Consider the following 21,999-nt stretch of genomic DNA (forward strand, 5'->3'; position numbering starts at 1 on the left):
GTGTTGGCAACTTTCGAGCGCTTAAAAACACAACTTACATGTGTGTTTTATTTTTATAAAAATATTCATCGTATGTGTAATTACACAAACTGAATTTATTTGGGAGCTTTGATGTATGCAAATAGAAACAAATTTCCTCATTTGAATTCGAGTTCTCGTTTAATATTCCAGAGGATATAATTGTAATTTCCATTTTCGTCAAACAACCTTGGTTAACAGGTCGGTCGTATGGCAATTTTTCTTAGTTTTTACTTCAGTATGTCACCGAAAATGGGCGAGTTATGGTACGAGTTAAATCAGTGGCAAGGGAAATAGCGACGTTGATTATGACGAAGAAGAAACTACGACTTGTGAAGCGCTTTGACGCTAAAGTGCACTCTGAAATGGTCCAATTGGTGGCAGTAGTTGGCTTTTGTTAATTCAATCTGCCCTTTTTATTTAAATGTAAGTTTAACCATTATCGTTTCAAGAGAAATTGTCTTTCGGATTTTAAATTGTGCTGAATGCAGTCAACCGGTACCCGTAAAAGACAACGTACGAACTTAGTAGCTACGTAAGAGTAGCTTGTTTTTGTTGTGTTTGCTTGAAATTCATTCTGTCAGAATTGTTAGCATGATACTCAATTATGAAATGTGTTTTTGAGCTTTATTTGGGAATTATAAATGTAAGCGTGGACACTTCAATCGCTCATATTTTACTGCCTTTGTTGTTCCTAGTCTTTTGATCAAAGCATATGGTTTTGTGAGACTTGTTCTACTCAAACTTCTACTTGGTTTGTTCTTGTAAATGTTAATATTATATGTGTTTGGAACTCAAAATTTGCCGATAATCTTTATGAAAAGTAATCTTAATTGTGATAAAAAATGAAAAGTGAGTTATGAGTATGAACAAGTGTAAGCAGCCGAGAAGTTGTTCTTCAAACCATACATTTTTAAGTGTAAACATCCGGATTGCGTAAACGTTGAAATGAGTAAATAATGGCACAATAAAGACATTTCTTTACGTTTTCAACGCAATTTTTTATTTTGTTCGCTGTTGTTGAGACTTATACACGCCTATCGTTATTCATTATTTGCATGACATGAAATAGGGCCACGGTATTGTCGCATTGGCACAGAGTATTGCAGGCGCGTTTATTGTTATCCAGGTCCAGTTCTCACTGATCTTGAATGCTCCTTGCAAGCGCGTAATATTCATGATGTACTCTTAAATATACAATTTGAAATCTAGTGGATCGATTGCGCAGAAATAATTTTTCACAGCAATTTGCAATCGAAGGTTTGTGATTTTATATTTGTGTTTCAAACAAATTTTGCGTAATCAGTTGTCGGTAAGTTATTTGTTTAACTTAATTTGCGCAATCTTAGCAGGCGATGACTTCTGCTATTCGGAGCTCACCAGTCACCACATTTGCCCTTCGAAGTAACATGTTGCATAGTAATAAGGAAATGTTGCAATTGCTCATTTGCATCATTAAATGTACATGGTTGGCAAGCAAACAAATATGATGTTTTGGGGAGTGGTAGAAAGATTAGTTTTAATAATTTTGAAATATTGTCTTTTGATATAGTATGAAATAAAGAATGGATACTAGCCAGATGAATGTCTCCTCAAATCCTTCACTAACACCTGATACCCTAAATACTCAAGGTACGGAGAGCTCATCATCAGAATTGCTTGCTAAGGAATTACTTATGAACTTTGTTCAACAACAAGAAGTACAAAAGAATTCTGCTGTCACTTCTTCTGTAAACTTTGATGTCAATGCAACCACTGCAGTCATTAACATCACTTGTAATACAGCAACATTAATGCCTGGAATTACATCAGTATGTAATTCTGTATTACCACAAAGCAAGTTACTCGATCTTGTTACAGTTGCCAGCAAAGATCATGAAATTGTTAAAGAGCCTTCCATACTGACCATTCACAACTTGTCCACCTCCAATGAAGGCACATCTTCAGCCCAGGTAGAACCTAATCTTGTCACATCTCAAAATGTTACAACTCCTGGAGGGACAACTAATGTTTTTAATGCTAATGATGGTACATCACATGTTAGAGAACATCAAATTGGCTTTGTTAATACAACATCAGGAGCAACATCTACTGGTTTACCACATGATGGTACACTGCCAGCTAGTAGAGAAATTATCAATATGCCTGATGCTTTGGAAAAAAGTGAAACTGAAGAGTTGGTTGACCCATCATCTCCTGAAGTGGATGTAAAGCTTTATTCACAATTTCCTACAGCCCCTGCATCTTGTGGTATTGAACATATGCAGTCATTTGTAAATTTCTTCAAGCAACGTCGTATTGCCTTGGGTTTCACTCAAGAGGAAGTTGGTATTGCGCTTGGTACATGGTATGGAAGCATGTACAGTCAGACTACGATCTGTCGCTTTGAAGGACTACAACTTAGCTCGAAGAAGACCAATGTCCTAAAGAGACTGCTTGAACAGTGGCTGGTTGATGCTACTCAAAAAGTCACTGATGGTGGCATTCGAAAACGTAAAAAGAGAGTGACATTCGATGCTACAATGAAAGAAGTTCTTGAGCGACATTTTATGTTAAAAAAGAAACCAAAAAGCGAGGATATCGCGCAGATTGCCGCTGAAGTAAATCTGGACCGTAAGGTTGTCCGAATATGGTTTTGTAATCGACGGCAAAAAGACAGAAAGCTTGCCGGCATCTAAATTACCTTTCCGAGAATCGCACAGCTGAAATGGGTTCCGAAATTACAGATCACTAATGTAGTGCTTCGACAACTGTACAAATAAAATCAGATTTACGATATTTTCAAACGCAAAAAATGAAGCAGAAGAGAATAATAATTTTGATATGTTATAGGAAGGTTGTTATAAATTATTGTCAACGGACAACCAAATATTTGATCCCTCAAACGTAATTTTCAATTTTACGACGTCGCTAATCACTTGTGTTTTGACTTTTTCATTTTATATTCAATTGATATGTTATGCTTATGATGTGAAAATAGTTTATTGGTATATAAATATCGATTTTGCTGGTATTTACTACGGAAATTTCGAAAATACTGTCCATTACTTGCAATGACAACTACACATTTTTTACATGCTTAAACATACCGCTGTCCATGCAGTATTGTAGTTTCATTTCACATTATGCCCGATTGTAACTTGGGAAGGATTTTGGTAGACTTCGTTCTTTTCTTTACAACAAACCAAAATGGTGAGTTGAAATGGTTTATATCCTAACAATCTGGCTTGTTGTTTATATGTTCTGAGTTTTATTTTGATCCGATAAGGTGGATAAATTTGTGATGTATATGTGTATTCCTATATTGTCCAGCCTCGTGGTCCAAAGAAGCATTTAAAGCGGCTAAATGCCCCAAGTCATTGGATGTTGGATAAACTTAGTGGCTCCTTTGTAAGTAGATGTGATGTACACAACCTGTTTCATGATATTTATAGAATTCAAAATCTTATTAAACAATCTTATTGTATTTTCTTACCGAATAGAGTTTAATGTTATTTTGATGAAGTAACATGGTAGCTGTATTAGGGGCGATTTACACTTAATTCGTTTGCTAATCGAATTAGTTGATTCGAATTCGATTCGTTTTGAAATGAAAAACACGAGTGTTTACAGTTAAAGTTTTATCTTTATTATTCTTCGATTGATAACAGTATCATAAGAAACTTGATAGGATAGATATGGATTAGCAGGTATTTTCGTCTACTTATAGGGTAATGTGGGTATATACTTTAGAACTTATGCTTTATGTAAAATTAATGTTTATATTTGCTTCACATGATTGACATTAAATTTTGCGTCTTTCCTAAACGATTTTTGAATATTTGATAATAACAATATTTAACAAATACAAATGATGGAGATTACTGCAATGGGCATACTTTTACGGGAATACCAAAAGCAAAAGAACCCAAAAAATAGCTGAAAGATTGAGGGTAATATGAAAAAAATGCTGCAATACTTTCAAAAGAATGCAAGACATTGCATCGCATTACTTTTTGCATAAAAGTAAAACTGTAAAATATTGGTGCAAGCAAACACAGTAAAAAGAAATGCATGACATGTGTGACCTCACAAAAGTCTGGTCAATAAGCTAAAAACATGTGATTGATCCGATTCTATTTGTGTTGCATGTTCACATTATCATGAAGACTAAACTAATCCAATTTGAGACCACGTTCTCAAGGGGCCCTAGTTAGTTTGGATCGAATTCATTTTGCATCACTTGCAAGTGTCCACATTAGCCCTCATACAGACTCAAATCATTTGGAATTGATTTAAAGTGTTAGTATGAATGGGCTCTTAGATATTTATTGATTGGTATGTCATCTATTCTCATTTTTCAGGCCCCACGACCATCACCAGGACCACACAAGTTACGAGAGTGCCTACCACTGATTATATTTCTAAGAAATCGTCTAAAGTATGCCTTAAATGGTGATGAGGCTAAAAAGATATTAAAGAAACGACTTATCCAGGTTGATGGCAAAGTCAGAACAGATCTAACATTTCCAGCTGGTTTTATGGGTATGCAATATGCTTTAAATGCCTTAATTTCATTTCTTATGTATATTTTTGAAATTTTCTCTTAGATGTAATCACAATTGAAAAGACTGGGGAGAATTTCCGTCTTCTCTATGATGTTAAAGGACGCTTTACAACTCATAGAATTCATAGCGACGAGGCAAAGGTAGGATTTTTTAAAATAACCTTAGGTATTAATTTTGATGGTAAATTTTAGTTGATTTAATGTGCAAACAGTTTGATGTAATATCTACAATGTACTTCACATGCAAGTGATAGTTCTTTGAAATAGAGCATGCATGTAAAAATTTCAAAACTACTTGCATATTCATGTTATAATATGTCTATTTCAGTTTTGATTAGGATGAATGGATGCATTGTTCTTTGTATTTCTCATTACTTTCAGTTTGTTGTATCAAAGTTCACAGGGTCACACATATGATGTACCACATTTGCCTTTAAAAGGATAGTGAAAATTGATAACAACATATGTTCTCAGATAGACTTACTTCAAGACACAATATATATCCCATACTTTGTTAGCCATGTCTTAATTATTTGCCAACACTTAAGTCTAAAAATAACAACAGAATTACAGTTTAAATTTCACATATACAACAAGAGGAAGATGCATAAAATCTCCTTTGTCAACTTCCATTGGCTGTGAAATACTTGTCAATAAAAATATCTTTCTTTAAATTATGTTGAAATTGATGTCTATTTTTTTACATGTGGCCCAATATGTGTAAAATTACTCATACATTAGATTATTGATCAGGTATGCTTGTGAAGGTGTTGAGTTTCCTTGAAATTTTAAAATCAAAGTCAAAACTGCATTAAATGAACTAACAAGGGAATAATCACTTGCTCTTTTGATTCATAAAATTTTCCTGAAATGTCATTTTTGGTAAAATATCAAAGAGCTCATGGCTCATATATTGAAACAATTGCAATGAAATAAACTATAATTTTTTTTTCACTCAGTACAAGTTATGTCGTATTAAGAGAATTGCTGTCGGTGCTAAGGGTATACCTTATTGTGTTACCCACGATGGTCGTACCATTCGTTACCCTGATCCTGTTTTGGCTAGTTATGACACCATCAGAGTAGACATCAAGACAGGAAAAATTCAGGATTTTATCAAGTTTGATAATGGAAATTTGGCTATGATCATTGGTGGCCGTAACATGGGACGTGTTGGTATTATAACACATAGGGAACGACATGCCGGTATGAAAACAAGATATGACTTATCATTTTGTTTGCTGTGTCATTAGATCTTATAGTCCTTAAATTTTTACTTCATTAAACAAGTTTTTTAAACCATAAACTATATTTGATATCATGATTCCACTGAAGCAATAAACAGAACATATTTTTAAATTTTTTGATAGGTTCTTTTGATATTGTTCATGTGAAAGATGCAAAGGGTCATCAGTTTGCCACAAGAATGTCCAATGTTTTTGTAATTGGTAAAGGCAACAAGGAATGGGTATCATTGCCTAGAGGCAAAGGTGTTCGTCTCACAATTGCTGAAGAAAGAGATAGACGTCTGGCTGAGAAAGTCAAGCACTAAACATTGTCGATATCATTATACAGTGTTTAAAGAATAAATAAATGCAACAAGGAAGATGATATTGTTATGTCTTATGTATCTTATATGGTATTTGAGAATATTAGCAAATCAGCATAGGCAGGTGTCAACCTTCTTGCAGGCTTTATTTGTACTTTATGTTTGGTTGCTTCAAAAATGGCTTTAGCAGATTTGTTTGAGGAATGATTTTCTTGCAATTGTATTTGCGTCCACTTTGAAGGTGTTCATGACGCAAAATTCGAAATTCAAGCATTGAAACAGCAAGAAAAAAATAAATGGCAGCGGTGGGATTCGAACCCACGCCATCGAAATGACTGGTGCCTAAAACCAGCGCCTTAGACCACTCGGCCACGCTACCTTCGATAAAACAATGTATTTTATGCATTTTAATACTGTTGATGTGACAATTTATTTACATGTTGATTGTTCTCACTGATTTCTACTAAAACTTATATAAATATTCATTAAAATGACCTTTAAACGCAAAACATTTCACCAAAGTGTAAGTGATATTTTGTTTCAAAACCTGCTTTTCTTAAATATACTATGGCCTTCCACTGTATTGAGATCACACCAGTCATTTCACTCATCAGTAAAATTTGAACTTTTATTCCGATGGTCCATGATAATGGTAGTTCTATCTAAGAATCACCTAAAAATGTTCAAAAAATTAATTTGTAAAAATATTATTTTAAGTACGTTATTAAAAGAATACCTTTGTGAAATCGTATATAGATTTTCCCACAACACCAATAACGGTCACACCACTCACGGATAGGAGCGTCCCCCAACCTAAAGCCCTCATAGCTAATTTCACTCCTTCGTCGTGAACTTGTCCTGTGAAGGAGGTAGGCGAACGTTTTTTTGTAGCACCAACTGCTAAACCAAACCCAAAAAAACTGATGCAGATGTTATGCCGAATAAAAATGCCATCTTTGCTTTAAATTCTTGACCATTTTCTGATACAGTTCGGTCACTAGCAAAATTAGAGTCGGCCATTATGTTTCGAACAAACAACCTGCAGAGCAGGCTGAAAATCTGCAACAGCCTTTATCATTCTTTTGCAGTGAGCAGTAACAGATGTAATTTAGTGGTCGACTCATGTTGTGTTTTTATTTTAATTTGATCATCTTGTCTTCCGTAGTCGAATGTGGTGCTGAAAGTTTTATTAACTTTACAAATAAATCTGTTAAACGACAAGAAAAATTATGAAAATAGTGGTTTATGTATGGTACAGCTATTTTGTATGTTTGGTACTGCTCTAGTTTATGTATCGTACAGATATTGTCTATGCATGATACAGCAGTATTCCATGCATGGCACAGTCAATGGGCACAGCTCTAGTTTATATATGGTAAGCTCAAGTCTTTGTATAGTACAGCTCTAGCCTATAAATGGTACAGCTCTAGATTATGTGTAGTACAGTTGTCTCTATGAACGATACACCTCTAGTTTACGTAAGTTACAGCTCTAGTCTATGAGTGGTATACAACCGTTATCTGATACCACTGGCACAGTAGAAACTGGTCGTAAAGTATCAGAGTAAAGTTTGGTATTGGACAACTGATCTCAATACGATTGAGTAGAACTGTAGTAAAGATCAAAATGGCTACTAGCGCCACAGTTCACTATACTGGCCAAAAAGTATCTAAGGTGAAATGGGAACCTTGTACGCATCTAAGGCGGTCTACGGTGTTTGCAACTGGTGGTTGGGATAATGATGTAAGTTTTTGACGACCCTTTTTTGTGGTTAAACTGAGTTCACTTCAATTTCAATTAATATAAAATATCTCTTAATCTAATAATGTTATATATTGTAATATTTTGACATTAAATATAGGTGAATCAGCTATGTTTGTGGAGTGTAGCGGATATAGAGGACACTACAAATATAAGTAGCAGTAATATTCCAGATGAGCCACAGTTATTGGCAGCTATAAACCATACAGGCAGTGTGACGGACCTAAAGGTTTCGGCTTTTCTGTTACAATTTGCAATTCTTGACTTGCAATTCAGCCATGTTGGTGGTCTGTTACAAAAGTATATTTTATCAGAGTTATTGTTGGCACCAGCCACGTGGGCGAGCAACATTGTTAGGCAAATCTCAAGAGAACGGTTGCAAGTCAAGGATTGTTGAGATAATGTAATTTAAGCCTCTAATATTTTGCTTTTTTAGATCTTGGATAAAGATAAAATTCTAACATCATCATCCTGTGGTAACATCACATTACATAAGTTTAATAGTCACAATAAGGTGAAGTTTGATACATACGAATTAGTAGGTACTGCACCATATTGTACATTTGTACTTTTTTGTACATTTTGCTCAGATCTTCGGAATGAGATTTTAAGGAAATACTATTGAATAGGAACAAATGTCCTGCTACTGGCAACAGGAGAGACAAAATAAAAATGACTTTTTTATAAACATATACGCATGATTATGTATATTTTAAGCGTTTTTAACTTTTCTCTTTTTTTATTTTATCAGGAATTAAGAATATCTCAAAGCTGGTCTGGTATGCATTATTTTAATAACATCACTCATTGCTCATGTACATCTCTGGCGACCAATCCAAATCTTCCAGACTTTGTAAGTGCTGGAGAGGATGGCAAAATTGTCATGCTAAGAATTGAACATACCAAGCCATTGAGAACCCTTGGTAGGAAAGACATAATTTGTTTTGAATATTAGAAAATATCTCAACATTCACATCATTTTGGTATATTTAGCATCAGCCGAATCCACAACAATATCTGGAGTAACTTTTGTGAAATCCTATGAAATTGCAACTGTTAATTTTATTGGCCAGCTCAAGGTGTGGGATCTACGGCAGAATGGTGACAAACCTGTCTCTGCTATGTTTCTGTGAGTTTCAATATCATTATTATGTATTTATTCAGCTACAGTTCCTTTTATATTTTATTCCACATAATTTCAAATATTGAAGACATTTCCATATGAAGCCTTCAATACAGTTCTACCAAGCTGTTTTCATTTACAAGATATTAAGTTTGTTTAGTATCAAACTAAGTCAACATGTGATTTTACATTTGATATAAAACTATCCTGAAGCATTTCTTAAAAAACTTATCAAGAAATTGAATGATGTTTAAAAATTTTGCTCTTCACTGTCATGCAAATTCTTTACAACAAATAGAACTCAATATATGTTTGTAAATGTAGATCGTCTAGGTTGGTATAGTCCTGAGAAGGACTGTTTTTGTTGTTGTTGATTGACGTTTCAACAACCTTAGCAGTAGTCATCTTCAGAGTCAAGTGACTACCGCTAAGAGATGACTACTGCGAGAGATGACTTCCTACCAGAGCCATTTGACTCTGAAGATGACTACCGCTAAGGTTGTCGAAACGTCAGTCAACAACAACAAAAACAGTCTCTCTCAGGACTATACCAACCTGGACGATCTACATTTACAAACATGTAACAATACTCCCGGGCTCAAACCATTTACTTTAGAACTTAATATCTTGAGAATGAATAGAGTGTTGTGCATGTTGCTCATGAAAGCAATTCAACATGCTTTTTTCAAATTCGACCTCTTACCATGAATTGTGTATTTATTAGAAGTGGAGATAGAGTGCCATTGTTGTGTGTTGACAAACATCCAACACAACCACACCTCATTGTGACAGGTGGTCAGGATGGAGTTCTTGGTGTATGGGACATGAGACAAGAACGATATCCAGTTACACTTCTTGAAGCTCATTCAGCTGAAAGTCAGTCAAGACATGATTTCCTTCTTTGTAACTAAAACTAAGTTATATTGTGTTTCTGTCTATGAATGTATATCTACATTCTGGGGACAAATTGCAAAAGAAGTATTTTTTTTATGAATTACTCAATGTGTTTCTTGTAGTTTGGCAAGTGTTGTTCTACCAACCAAATCCTGATCATTTATTTACTTGCTCTCAAGATGGTTCTGTCTGGCAATGGAATGGCTCATCCATGAAGGCATCAAGTATTGACATAAATAAAATATTAAATCCTGATGGCAACCAGGCAGCAGAAATTACAACAGTATCAAATCATGTTCCAACTCCCTGGCTCTCGGCAGATGCAAGCAAGCACAAAATTGAGACATTTTCCCTTCTTCCCTACAATCGCTCTTCTGTGAACTCAATAGATATAAGTGGACAAAATTTAGTTTGTGGCACAGATGCTGAAGCTGTCTACATCCTTGAAAATTTAGATTTGGTTTCATAAAAGCAATTTTAGCTTTGGACTCTTGGCTTTTATTTTTAATATAATTTAGCAAAACTGCCAAAAGCAGAAATAATGTAATCATATGATAGATGCGTTGTTCCTTAGTATTTGACCATAAGTTCACAGAATGTAAAGTTTGCAAATCGCGCGGGCAAGTTAAATTTTGTGTTATCTCTTTGTGCAGGAAAACATCATATTTGTTAAAAAGAGTTATTTAATTATGCGCGAGCAGTGAACTCATTGGTTTCTAAATGCGCGCAGCAACCTTTCCAATCTGTATAAATTCCAAAAAAATTGTCTCTGTTACTGTTTGCATGTTAAATTTCCCGAAGCGAAATCCTTGAGCAAAATACTTTCGTGGAGTAGTGTGTAGAAAAATAAAAATATCAATTTTTGCGTGAATACGTCTACTAATACGTCACACAAATCGTCTGCATCATTTCCATGGAGGACTGGTACTAGTGCGCGTGTCTTACGATCGTTCTTTTTCGCCATGGGTTTTGAGAAGGTAACGTGTTCAGTAGAAAGCCAAAAATATTTTGAATTTACTTGCATTTTAGCGCTTCATTTTTAATACAAGTTAAATGAAATTATAAAATGACAGTCTGTGAGGATTTCTGTACAAGATTCCCCATTGATATTACTTTTTTCACAATTTTCGTATTAAACAATCGACAAATTTATTCCTTTCATTTTAATAATTCGGGTATTGGTTTAAGAAATAAACATTTCTTTTAATAATGTTTTCCTTTCTATGTTAGTATGTTACGTGATTAGTAATTTCGATCGTGTGTTTTACCCTGACAGCAAATTATCATCGATGGCTCTGGTCATCTGTTGGGACGACTTGCTTCGACTGTTGCCAAGTCAATCTTAGCAGGTGAAGATGAACAGCAAGGCATATTTGAACCTGTATTCAATGAACTGTAGAGCTTAGGGTTGACGTGCAGTTTAGCGGATGCCTTATGTTGCTGATCAGTGATCAGTAGCAAAGTGTGGCAGGCTCAGAAAAGCAAAAGAGAAAGCTCAACTTTACAAAAGTTGATAGCTTCGATTTAATTTCAAATTTAGAAAGCCTAACCCTGATCCTAAACCTAAGCCAAATTCAAGCCATAACCTTAAAGTTAATATCCATAAAGTTGCTTTTGCTTGTTATCGAGTGAAACTGTGTGTTGCTGTAAGTGTTGTTGTTGATTTGTTTATTCCTGCTATTTACTCCAATATGTGCCCACAGTTTACATGATCATCACAGAATGCCTTCTGGCATCCACTAAACTGCATTCCAACAGTTTTAGAAGTACACATTGTCAATTTAAATTCCTTGTGTATTGTTGCTCAAATCATCAGCTTTGATTACATTTACTGATAGAGATTTTTTTCTCATTATATCTGCAGGGCAAAGAATTGTTGTTGTGAGATGTGAAGACATTAATATCAGTGGTAATTTCTATAGGAATAAATGTAAGGAAAATATAGCTGTGTTAAATTGAATATTTTTTATATTATTCTTATGTGTCCATTATATTAATCTATATCGGCCTATTTCCATTGTTTTTACAGTAAAGTATTTGGATTTCTTGCGCAAAAGAATGAATACAAAACCATCAAGAGGTCCTTTCCATTTTCGAGCTCCAAGCAAGATATTCTGGCGTACTGTCCGAGGTTTGTTTAATATGTTGTTGACAAATACTTAATTTACATTTGATGTACTTTTTATGTCACGAGAAATGAAATTCTGTCATTATCTCATTGTGGAAATAATTTAGTACTTCATATAAAGGCAGACATGTTTTCTAGGAATGATTCCCCACAAAACAAAACGTGGTATGGAAGCTTTGAATCGAATGAAAGTTTTTGAAGGAGTACCACCTCCATATGATAAAGTAAGTACATGATTACTTCTTTATACTTCATATAATGACTTATAGAAGAGTTTTTGTTTTTATGGTTGAATCAGGAGTTGTTTTTGTGAAAACAATGCTATTTGAAGTTTGTTGGTTAAAATTTGAGTCTTTTTTTTAAAGTTCATATGAAGTCACTTGCCTTAAAAATCCTTTATTTATGAATCACATAGATGAAAAGAATGGTCGTTCCATCAGCTCTCAGGGTTATCCGACTTAAACCTGGAAGAAGGGTATAGTTTCTGTTGTAGTCATTTAGGTTAAGTAAATATTTGAGAGGATTTTCTATTTTTGTTTTTATAGTATTGTGTGTTAGGACGACTTTCTCATGAAGTAGGATGGAAGTATCAGGTAGCTATCTTCACCCATAACTAACATAACCTTTGCCCATATCTGAAATAAACTTCTTACCTGTTTTGTTAATGTGTTGCTGATTTTTTATACATCATGCCTTATGATTTCTTAAATCACTCCATTTTCATTTGTCTTCATTTCTTTTTAGGATGTTGTGAAGACTCTTGAAGAAAAGCGCAAGGCAAAATCTGCTGTTTACTACCAACACAAGAAAAATTTATTGGTAAGTACAAAATATTTCCCTCACTGCCAGAGACAGCTTCTTCATGGGAGTGTATAATTCATTTATTCATGTTTTGCCAGATTATGTTACCTAGGAATTTTTTGCCCTATAATGGATCGTTACTTGTTTTCTAACTATTTCAAAATGCTTGATGGGCATGTGCAGCGCATATGTTGTTGTGTTATATCAAAGTCACCCTTTTCTTTGTTCTATTGAGTTTCATTTTAATTTCTAATTGTTGCAAGTTTGCGATGGTGTGCCATATGGAATGAATTGAAATACTTTAAGAAATTTCATATTGAATGTTGTATAATGAATGAATTTTCCTCTAATTACAGAAACTTAAAGCACAAGCAGCAAAAAACAAAGAAAACGAGATCAAACAGCATGATGATGTCATTGCTACCTTTGCATAATTTCTAATGCAAATGATCAATAAATATCTTTGAAATCTGCTATTTCTTTTTTCTATAATTGTTTCCTTCTTTTTCTATTAAAGACGTATTTACATCGGCTTGTTTTGCCTCCTTTTGAGTAAATTGTTTTTCAGTGGCTTTTCGTATGACGTCACTACTCAAGTTTTTCTTATGACGTCATGTTTGTTTGATTCTGCAAAGACTGTTGGGTAATCGTGCTTTGACAATACACGTACAGCGAGGATTAGTAGATTAGCTGTTGACTGAATTCTCTGCTAAATTCTGTAAAAGTATGATGTCAAATGTTGGCAGAAGAAGTTCGAGGATACTTCAGAATATTCCTGTATGCCGTCAGGTTCTTTCTACGGGATATCACGCCAAGGTAATGGATGATTGCGAGAAAGTTGCCGTCCATTGCAAAATATACTCGTCCACTGATCACTCTTAATCGTAGACATTACATGATATGTGTCGTAAATCGAATATTTATCGAGTTTAAAACTGGCTACCTATTCTGTCATTCCCTCCATTAAATTCTGCATTTATAAAGTTTATTAATTTTACCATCTAATGTTGCGCAAAATTTATTATGTAAGTCGTAGTAAAGGATGACTATTTCCCATCCTTCAGGTGATCGACCATTATGAGAACCCCAGAAATGTTGGATCAATGGACAAAGATGATGAAAATGTGGGAACAGGCTTAGTCGGTGCACCTGCTTGTGGTGATGTCATGAAGTTACAGGTTAGGAATTTAGAAACTTACGATAAAGTGAATGTAAATGTTCAGTATAATTGATGTTTATGTCATTAGGTTCGAGTTGATGACAATGGTAACATTGTTGATGCAAAATTTAAAACATTTGGTTGTGGTTCAGCTATTGCATCTAGCTCTCTTGCTACAGAGTGGGTTAAAGGAAAGAATGTGAGTCATTGTTTAATACCTTACAATTTGTACCATCTGCATGGAGATTGTCGTAATTCATGCACTTCCTCATTTATTCAGGTAGAAGATGCCTTAAAGATCAAGAACACAGATATTGCAAAGGAACTTTCATTACCACCTGTTAAACTACACTGTTCTAGTAGGTGTTTATTGTATAGGGTGTATCAAAAAAATTTACCCTTGGAAAAAGTTCTATTTACAATTTAATCACCATGTGTCAAAATGTGGACTGTGTTGCACAAGGTATCGAAATTCTAAGCAATTTGCTGGCAAAAGGGAGATCCTTAAAATTTGTTTTTTTTTGCATTTGGGAATTTCACACCAAATTTCAGTGCCAGTTGTGCCAAAGAACTTAGAGAACTTAATATATTTATGTACTAAGAATCGTCGAATGTTTTTGCCATTCCATGTGCTAATGGCGTTGCCAGGGTATCCAGATTGGGGGGGGGGAATGCGAGATGTGACCCTTCAATGCAGGCTTAAGGGACTACCCCCTTAAAAACGTGTTTTTGCAGCTTCTCTGCAAGTCAGATTTTTTTTCATTTAAATTGTATTCATTTTGCTGTAGTGTTGGCTGAAGATGCCATCAAAGCTGCCCTTAATGACTACAGAATCAAAAAAGAAGAGTCAACACCCAAAGTTGCAAAACAAAACTGATCTTTGAAGAATCTATGAAGGATATTTTTGATTGGTTGTGTATAAATATGTTGGTAAAGGTTTGTTGTATGAATTTAAGGGACACTTGTTTTATCCTGGCAAAGCAGCATAACTATCCCCTTGCCATTGTCAATAACTCAATTGTCAAAGCCTAAACCACATAATCTAACTTGTTATATAAGTAACTGATCAAACTATCTAATCAAAGTAAACCAAAATAATTGCATATAACTATATCTTACAGTGTATATTATTTGATTAATGGTGATGCTTTACTGATGCTTTACATTTTTCCCAATATATAAACAATTATCTTTGCCAAAGTAAGGGAAGAGTTTTAAAAGGTTTATTTGTATTGAAAGAAAAACATCAAACTGTCATAACATTGATAGTTTGCTAATGAATTAACATCACATATTTTTAATCATTATAATAGTACAAATACAATCCTATTTTACAAGTTCTGTCATTCATAGCCAAGTATTCCTGCATCTATTAATATTTTTATTTTTGATAGTACTTCTGGTTTTGATGTCGCAAGCATTCTAAAAGAAACACTTATCAAGTCTATGATTTAGAGGACATATTTATGCAATTCATTGAGCAAATATTTTCATACCTCCTGGCCTCAACAGGATTCTCCTTTAAATTCATGATTAGTTTGGAAACCCATGGATCTTTAAGAACCTCTAGGGTGGTTGGATCTGATAAGATCTTGTTCATTTGTTCTTGATCTTGTTTTGTGGCTGATGAAGTTTTTGCTATTGATTCCTTTTCACATATATCCTAAAATGTCATAACTTTACGGAAAATTTGTCACAGTTTTAATGTTTACTTTTCAATTGTCCTTAGGGTTTGAATTTGTTGAGGAAAAATTCAACAATACAACAAGCAAATTGCTTTTGAGCACTGTCAATTCAAACTCTCAATCTACTGTGAGCTTAATCTACTCTCTATCTTAATCTACCTTTTGATCAGCCATTGATGTAAAGTGTTCACCTAAAATGCCACAAAATTCCTTTATAAAGTTTTGTAGTTCTTCTTTGTCTTGTAATAATTTCATTCCTTCTTCAGGATTGTTTCTGAACATGTTCAAAGCCTGTGAATATCTAGGGTCTGCTAGTTTTTTCAGCATATCTGGTCTTTCTTCTAATTTCTTCAGCAGTTCATCTGTTACCCAATCTGATGTCAATTGGGAAATGTTAACACATAAACTTTTACTAAGAGATATTTATATATACTTTTTACTACCTACCTCTATTTTGTAAAAATGATGTTGTTTCCATGGCTTTCTGCACTTCTGGTAAAGAAAGGCTGGATGTTTTCTCTGGTTTATGAAGGATCACTGGTATTTGGTCATCTTTTCTAGATTTTGTTTGCTTTTTCTCACTGCATTTCTTAGTCACAAGAAATCCTTTTGAAAGCCACCAAAGGCCTTACTGCTCTTTTCAGTTTTTGATGGGGGTTTCTTTGAAACCTAGTATGTTGAAAACCTTTCAGTCCTTTCTTTATTACATCATCAAAAAAAGAAATGCAATTTAAAGTAACATAGTAGAGTGCGATCTCATGGCGAAATTTAATCCTATAATGATTAGATCACTCTATTAATCTACTTTTCCAATTACTCTAAGAAATAATAGCCGCTACTTCTATCTCTTTAGTTGATACTGTTTTGTCGACTCTGCTTCTTTCTGTTAATTGTAATGACTGTACTTTCTTTAAGACGTCAGAAAAATCGTCCAAAGGTGGGACATCTACAAAAAAAAGTTAAAACACACGCTCATCAATGCCCTCAAATTTAATGCTTAGCAACACAATATCAGAAAATAACAAATATATTCTATACACGAATTTTGGAGGACGTTTATTGAAATGCGGCATACCACAAAAACAACAACATTATATGCACCTACCAGTTTCATCTATATTGGATGAAATCATCTATACGATAAAAAAATAAAGTTTATATTATGAATGACATAAACAAGTTGATGTCTTGCCGCTATCCGCGCAACATTTTCGGTCGTCAGAAGAGTGGGACGAGAAAAAACTGGCAGCCAAGCCACAAGACTTTGGACCTTACTGTATCTGTACTATATACATTCGGTTCGACTCTTCGACTTCATTTGAATACAAAAAAAAAGATTCTAACATCGGTTTTTAACATACACTTCAGGGAGCAGACAGTTTACAACAGTTTTTGCTGTTAATTATTTAGGTGGTGCAGCATGCCCCCACCAGCTCTCGATGGGCCTAGTCACTCTAAAACATATTCGATTTTAACTTTTGGTGGGGGCATGTTTGGGCCATTGGGCACAATTGGGCAGCCTCTCAGTCTACTGTAACAATTTGAAATGAAGTAGAGGCATACTGGTAACGTATGTCTATGACGTGTGTTTGAATTTGAAAAAAATTTCACTACTTATTTCTTCAAAGTGTCGAAGTGTATGGTAAAAGAACGGGATGAAGTTAATGGTTGAAGTCTTGAATTTAAAATATATCACAATTGAGATAGTAGAAATAAGTATTGCTGCACATTAAAGCGAACGTTTTTCTGTTCTGCCGATACAAGAGAAAAAGGGACTCTCTAAGGTAAGATAGCGTCAAAGCTCCGAGTAAATGAAATATTTTTTCTTTGTTTATTTTGGCGAATTTTAATATGTAATTGACACAACAAACGTTTGTTTCGTGACCAACTGCCGCTCTGCAAAAACACGCGCTTGCCAAAAATAGCTTAAATTAACTATGTAAACAAAGAAAGCTTTGTATATGTTTAATAAACTCTTCGAATGAACATATTGCTAAGCACATGACCTAATTTAGTTAACTGTTTAACAGACAATACAATAACTTAAATCTATTAAAGCACAATTATTTACAGGTCAATTTTCTTGACAAAAATTTTAAGTTTTGTGATTTACAAGCATTATGTGAAGTTGTCATCTAAATAACCTGACAGGTTAAAATTAAACTTGTTTACCATGGTCGCCAAACTGGTTCGGAACATGTTACTGATGGTGGTGTAGGGATAGAAGTAGATTCTGTAGTTTTTGGTGAGATCGATTTGGATATTGAACAATGGGAAAATGTAGCCGAAATGGAAGATGGGGAATTGTTTTGTGAGAGTTTTTCCAGGGAACTGTCCGAGAGACTCTTAGTTTTGTATTTATCGAAACTGTATTTTTGGGAGCTTGTAATGTGATTATTGGGTGTGACAAGTGAGTTAAAAGGCTGCGGACTCAATGGAACAAATCTTGGTGGCAACTCTGTTGAGCCATTTAGAAAGTTTGGTGGAGGGTATAAAAGGGGTTGACAATGGTAACAAGGGTTTTCATGAGGCTTGCTATGAGCAAAGGCTTTTGATACCAATGGAGACAATGATGGTGAAGCTTGTGGTACAGTCAAGAGCATTGTCTGACAAGTTGAATTGAGGTGAGATAAAATATCAGAGCGTGAACTCTCATCAATAGTATCCATTGTCATTACATGCCGAGTCATTTCTGTTGCACATTGAGTGAAACCATTACGATAATGGGCTGAAGGATGTTGTCTTGAGTATTCTGAAGAAGAAAAACACTTTCTGGTTATGGTGATGATAAAACCTTGAGGCTTCATTCATTTCTTTTTCATTTGTATAAAGTCAGGGAACAAGCTCTCTTCATCAAACTCACCATTCACTGTCTCTTTCAAGGCTTTCAAATGCTTTACAGCCATTTCTAAAATATCAGCCTTTTCCATCTTTGTGTACCGTGAGCTCTAATTAAAAGCAAAAGGATGTGTTACGACACATCTTTTTCGTGCAAAAACTCCTTTTTTCCTCAGCATGGTATAAAATGCTCCTAAAAGACCTGAAAGGAGAAGCTAACTTTCGATATGGTACTTACATCTTTATTGAGTGATCTAAGAACAATGTCTTTCAGCTCTGATAAACTGCCATTGATTCTTGCTCTTCTCTTGCGTTCAAGTAGTGGCTTTCTCGCCTGCAAGGTCAAAAACAATCTTGTAGTCATAAGGCACGACGATGACAAAATCATGTGAAAGAAATTAGCTCGAAAAGAGTTTTTCATCGCACAACTTCGACTTATTCCTGACTTTAAATGAAGACGTGACTTCCTTCAGTGTTTCAATTGAATTTAACGTGTGAATTTTAACAGGAAATTTATTTGAACCGTGATATTTAACGTAAGTCATTAGTATTAAGCGTTCTGTAAAATTTTTTTGCGCACTCGCAGCACGATAAAGTTGATTTAGAAAGTCTTGACATATTTAAAAATCTTAAAATATCTCGTGGCCCGCTCGCAACATTAGCATATTATGCGAAACGAGCGCGGCAAATGCAAATTAGATGCGGTACTTTACGTTTAAGCTCTAACCTTTCTATCCTCGACAGTCTTCATTCTCTCTGCTGCCATACGCGCCTGCTTGCAGTCTTTGTCTTGCTTGAATGTTCTTTTCCAATACACTTTGATTCTCACGACAAATTGTCGCCGTGCACTTTATGCTAATGATTTACAGGTTGTGTGCTGGCGTGCGTCGCCCTTCCTTGTGAGACGCAACTCCTGGCGCGCGCATGATATATGTGCGTACGGTGCGTCGCTAACCGTGGGAAAATTCTTTGAGAGTTTGAATCCATTCCAATCGCTCCTCTATGCTTTAAAGATAAACGAATTGTGAGCGTGGGAGCGGCGCGCGTTGATTGGCTGAGATACACAACGCTCTCCCGTAGTCGTTGAACTGTTGACAAGAGCGTGAGACCCGGGAACGGTGATTGGATGAGACGTAGACTTAATGAACGCGTGACGTGTTGAGCGCATTATAAACGATTAACACAATCGAAAGGTCGCGTGTCATAAGTGTGTCAGTTTGACATGGCTGATCGTTGATAGTGTAAATACGGTTATTTTTGAATCATTTGGAATTCAAACTGAACTCTACTTCTGGATTCGGCGACCGTCTACTATGTACAAAGCACTGCACGTAAAATTAAACGTGTAGCATGATTGGTCTTTGACAAGTAATGACGACATCGCCAACCAATCAAACGTTTTACAGGCTTTTACCGCATACTAAATTTTGTCTTGTGAAAAAGGCAAAAAGCATCCTCTCGTTGACTCTATATGTAACGGTAGGCCATGTAAGGCATATTTGTTTAAGCTTTCTTTCACCAACTAATGCCTATGTCATAAACTTAAGTCCCAGCTTTACATTTAGAGCGTGTTTTCTAATTTATTCAACCATTCGCCAAAACAATATCTCCAACGGGGAAAAACCGACATAAAACGAAACGGAGCTTGAATTTTTATCATCCATTCCCGAGTGCTCGCTTTTTTCTGAGTCATCTGTGGTTATACCAACAATACCCAATGACCTGTTCGGAATGCATAACATCACGCTATTTTTAGATTGTTTTTATTCTTCGTTGTCGTAAATTAATACTTTTTTTAATGGCATGAAGGTATATTGTTTCGTAGTCATTGTTTTCTGTTACCGAAATTCCTTTCGGTAGTGTTGAGCGTGCTCAGATGTGAATTAACGCAGAGCATATTTCAACTGTCATTCATTACAATATGTCACAAGCATCAACTCCACCTTCTACACTTTTCAATTTATTTTTCATCAAGTGTGAGGAATGGGTACGTCAGAGACACAGCACATGTTATCTGATCTATATATGCACATGTCTGATATACTATGATATACACAGCACATGTTATCTGGTCATATTATAGGTGATCTGGAGATAAAGTCAAAGAAGCCAATGAAAGGTTATTTGGACGTGTACAAAGCAAAGATAGTGAGTTTATTAGAAGAAAGATGCTGTGGTTAGAACATTCTGCAAAAAATATAATTTTTAACATGAATATTATAGCCGGGCATATAATTTTCATAGAGCCATTGGAAAAATAATATATGGTATAAAGATTTTTTATTGATGATGTTTGGTCCTAAATATATCGACTTCATTACAAGAGGAAGAAGGAAATGTTAACGATAGGCTGAATTTAGGAGAGATATGACTTATAGAAAAGAAAAAAAGACTTAATGTAGGTTAAGTGGGATGAAGCTGCTCTGGGTGTTGATAAAGTGTTTGAGCTTGGATAAGAGAAGGCTTTCGTGGATCATTAACTGGCAAGAGAAAAAAAGGGAATTGTCAAGTCATTAAAAATTACTTAGGGGACAATGATGAGGATTCAGAAGTCTGTTATAAGCGGAAATAATTGATTTGCTGTTATGCTGTGGTGACCCGTTAGAAAAACACATGTATCAAATTGTCATCAGTGATTTCGAGAAAGAACATGTGGATGGATGGTAAAGTTAATGAATCTACTGGCAGACATCAATCTTGCATGCGGATGGTAAAAGTTTGTGAATCTGCTGGCCGATGTTAATCTTGAATTGTGGATAGTAAAGTTAATGAATCTATTGGCATACATCAATCTTGAACTGTGGATCGTAAAGTTAATAAATCTATTGGCAGACGTTAATCTTGAACTGTGGATAGTAAAGTTAATAAATCTACTGGCAGATGTTAATCTTGCCTGCGGATGGTAAAAGTTTGTGAATCTGCTGGCCGATGTTAATCTTGCATTGTGGATTGTAAAGTTAATGAATCTATTGGCAGACGTTAATCTTGAACTTTGGATAGTAAAGTTCATGAATCTATTGGCAGACGTTAATCTTGAACTTTGGATAGTAAAGTTAATGAATTTATTGGCAGACGTTAATCTTGAACTGTGGATAGTAAAGTTAATGAATCTATTGGCAGACGTTAATCTTGCATGTTGTATGGTAACGTTAATGTATTTATTGGCAGACGTTATCTTGCATGGTGTGTGGTAAAGTTAATGAATCTATTGGCAGACATCAATCTCGAACTCTGGTTGGTAAAGTTAAGCAATCTACTGGCAGGCGTTAATTTTGCATGGTGAATGATATAGCTTATTAACATACAGGCTGACTCCAGAGTCTTTGAGGTTGTTTTAAATAATTGGCAAAGCATGATGTGTTGACGTTGCTGAAAGATATATAATGTGAAGTTAAAAATATCCACAGCAAATATATAAAGTATTCTCTCGCGGAGTTAAAAAAAGAGCTTTTCACAGCTGTCAGTTGGTCTCGTTTCATTCACATAAGCTGGTTTCC

At 34.9% G+C, this 21,999-nt stretch overlaps 7 protein-coding genes, 1 long non-coding RNA gene and 1 other non-coding gene across 11 annotated transcripts; 5 read left to right on the top strand and 4 right to left on the bottom strand.

The window, feature by feature from the left end:
* Nucleotides 1-105: 105 nt before the first annotated feature.
* LOC124441967 (POU domain, class 3, transcription factor 4-like) lies at nt 106-3,044 on the top strand. 2 transcript variants are annotated; one of them, XM_046992450.1, is made up of 2 exons: nt 106-444; nt 1,571-3,044. In XM_046992450.1, exon 2 carries the CDS (start codon nt 1,584-1,586, stop codon nt 2,694-2,696), a length of 1,113 nt encoding a protein of 370 aa, XP_046848406.1. In that variant the 5' UTR covers nt 106-444; nt 1,571-1,583; the 3' UTR covers nt 2,697-3,044. The 2 variants fall into 2 exon arrangements, with proteins under 2 accessions (XP_046848406.1, XP_046848407.1); XM_046992451.1 differs by lacking the exon at nt 106-444 and adding an exon at nt 1,153-1,278.
* A 101-nt stretch (nt 3,045-3,145) lies between these two features.
* Nucleotides 3,146-6,175, top strand: LOC124441969 (40S ribosomal protein S4-like). The gene is made up of 6 exons (XM_046992452.1): nt 3,146-3,210; nt 3,331-3,408; nt 4,362-4,542; nt 4,608-4,705; nt 5,524-5,770; nt 5,935-6,175. The coding sequence occupies exons 1-6, from the start codon at nt 3,208-3,210 to the stop codon at nt 6,114-6,116; spliced, it is 789 nt and encodes a 262-aa protein (XP_046848408.1). The 5' UTR covers nt 3,146-3,207; the 3' UTR covers nt 6,117-6,175.
* Nucleotides 6,176-6,410: 235 nt separating this feature from the next.
* On the bottom strand, nt 6,411-6,492 carry Trnal-uag. Its single transcript has one exon. It is a non-coding gene; the product is annotated as a tRNA-Leu (tRNA).
* Nucleotides 6,493-7,137, bottom strand: LOC124441970. The gene is made up of 2 exons (XR_006947047.1): nt 6,850-7,137; nt 6,493-6,786 (listed from the first exon to the last, which is right to left on the bottom strand). It is a non-coding gene; the product is annotated as an uncharacterized LOC124441970 (long non-coding RNA).
* Nucleotides 7,138-7,230: 93 nt separating this feature from the next.
* Nucleotides 7,231-10,567, top strand: LOC124441770 (nucleoporin Nup43-like). The gene is made up of 7 exons (XM_046992237.1): nt 7,231-7,856; nt 7,975-8,103; nt 8,311-8,388; nt 8,626-8,797; nt 8,868-9,003; nt 9,722-9,873; nt 10,014-10,567. The coding sequence occupies exons 1-7, from the start codon at nt 7,740-7,742 to the stop codon at nt 10,358-10,360; spliced, it is 1,131 nt and encodes a 376-aa protein (XP_046848193.1). The 5' UTR covers nt 7,231-7,739; the 3' UTR covers nt 10,361-10,567.
* Nucleotides 10,568-10,821: 254 nt separating this feature from the next.
* On the top strand, nt 10,822-13,296 carry LOC124442507 (60S ribosomal protein L13a-like). The gene is made up of 9 exons (XM_046993015.1): nt 10,822-10,868; nt 11,168-11,240; nt 11,756-11,821; nt 11,921-12,022; nt 12,158-12,243; nt 12,435-12,494; nt 12,565-12,612; nt 12,764-12,838; nt 13,177-13,296. The coding sequence occupies exons 1-9, from the start codon at nt 10,854-10,856 to the stop codon at nt 13,252-13,254; spliced, it is 603 nt and encodes a 200-aa protein (XP_046848971.1). The 5' UTR covers nt 10,822-10,853; the 3' UTR covers nt 13,255-13,296.
* Nucleotides 13,297-13,448: 152 nt separating this feature from the next.
* Nucleotides 13,449-15,183, top strand: LOC124442509 (iron-sulfur cluster assembly scaffold protein IscU-like). The gene is made up of 5 exons (XM_046993017.1): nt 13,449-13,636; nt 13,885-13,998; nt 14,068-14,178; nt 14,260-14,338; nt 14,768-15,183. The coding sequence occupies exons 1-5, from the start codon at nt 13,547-13,549 to the stop codon at nt 14,854-14,856; spliced, it is 483 nt and encodes a 160-aa protein (XP_046848973.1). The 5' UTR covers nt 13,449-13,546; the 3' UTR covers nt 14,857-15,183.
* LOC124441691 lies at nt 15,181-16,951 on the bottom strand. Its single transcript, XM_046992158.1, has 7 exons — nt 16,770-16,951; nt 16,504-16,610; nt 16,350-16,362; nt 16,112-16,291; nt 15,824-16,038; nt 15,476-15,642; nt 15,181-15,401 (listed from the first exon to the last, which is right to left on the bottom strand). The coding sequence occupies exons 1-7, from the start codon at nt 16,795-16,797 to the stop codon at nt 15,323-15,325; spliced, it is 789 nt and encodes a 262-aa protein (XP_046848114.1). The 5' UTR covers nt 16,798-16,951; the 3' UTR covers nt 15,181-15,322.
* Nucleotides 16,952-17,613: 662 nt separating this feature from the next.
* Nucleotides 17,614-19,472, bottom strand: LOC124442505 (transcription factor HES-2-like). Of its 2 annotated transcripts, XM_046993014.1 has the most exons (4): nt 19,230-19,472; nt 18,741-18,836; nt 18,528-18,612; nt 17,614-18,416 (listed from the first exon to the last, which is right to left on the bottom strand). In XM_046993014.1, exons 1-4 carry the CDS (start codon nt 19,266-19,268, stop codon nt 17,833-17,835), a joined length of 804 nt encoding a protein of 267 aa, XP_046848970.1. In that variant the 5' UTR covers nt 19,269-19,472; the 3' UTR covers nt 17,614-17,832. The 2 variants fall into 2 exon arrangements, with proteins under 2 accessions (XP_046848970.1, XP_046848969.1); XM_046993013.1 differs by lacking the exon at nt 19,230-19,472 and having other exon boundaries at nt 18,741-19,010.
* Between the last annotated feature and the right edge of the window lie 2,527 nt (nt 19,473-21,999).

Source organism: Xenia sp. Carnegie-2017, unplaced genomic scaffold (assembly GCF_021976095.1).
Source record: "Xenia sp. Carnegie-2017 unplaced genomic scaffold, XeniaSp_v1 HiC_scaffold_20, whole genome shotgun sequence".
NCBI classification, from domain to species: domain Eukaryota; kingdom Metazoa; phylum Cnidaria; class Anthozoa; order Malacalcyonacea; family Xeniidae; genus Xenia; species Xenia sp. Carnegie-2017.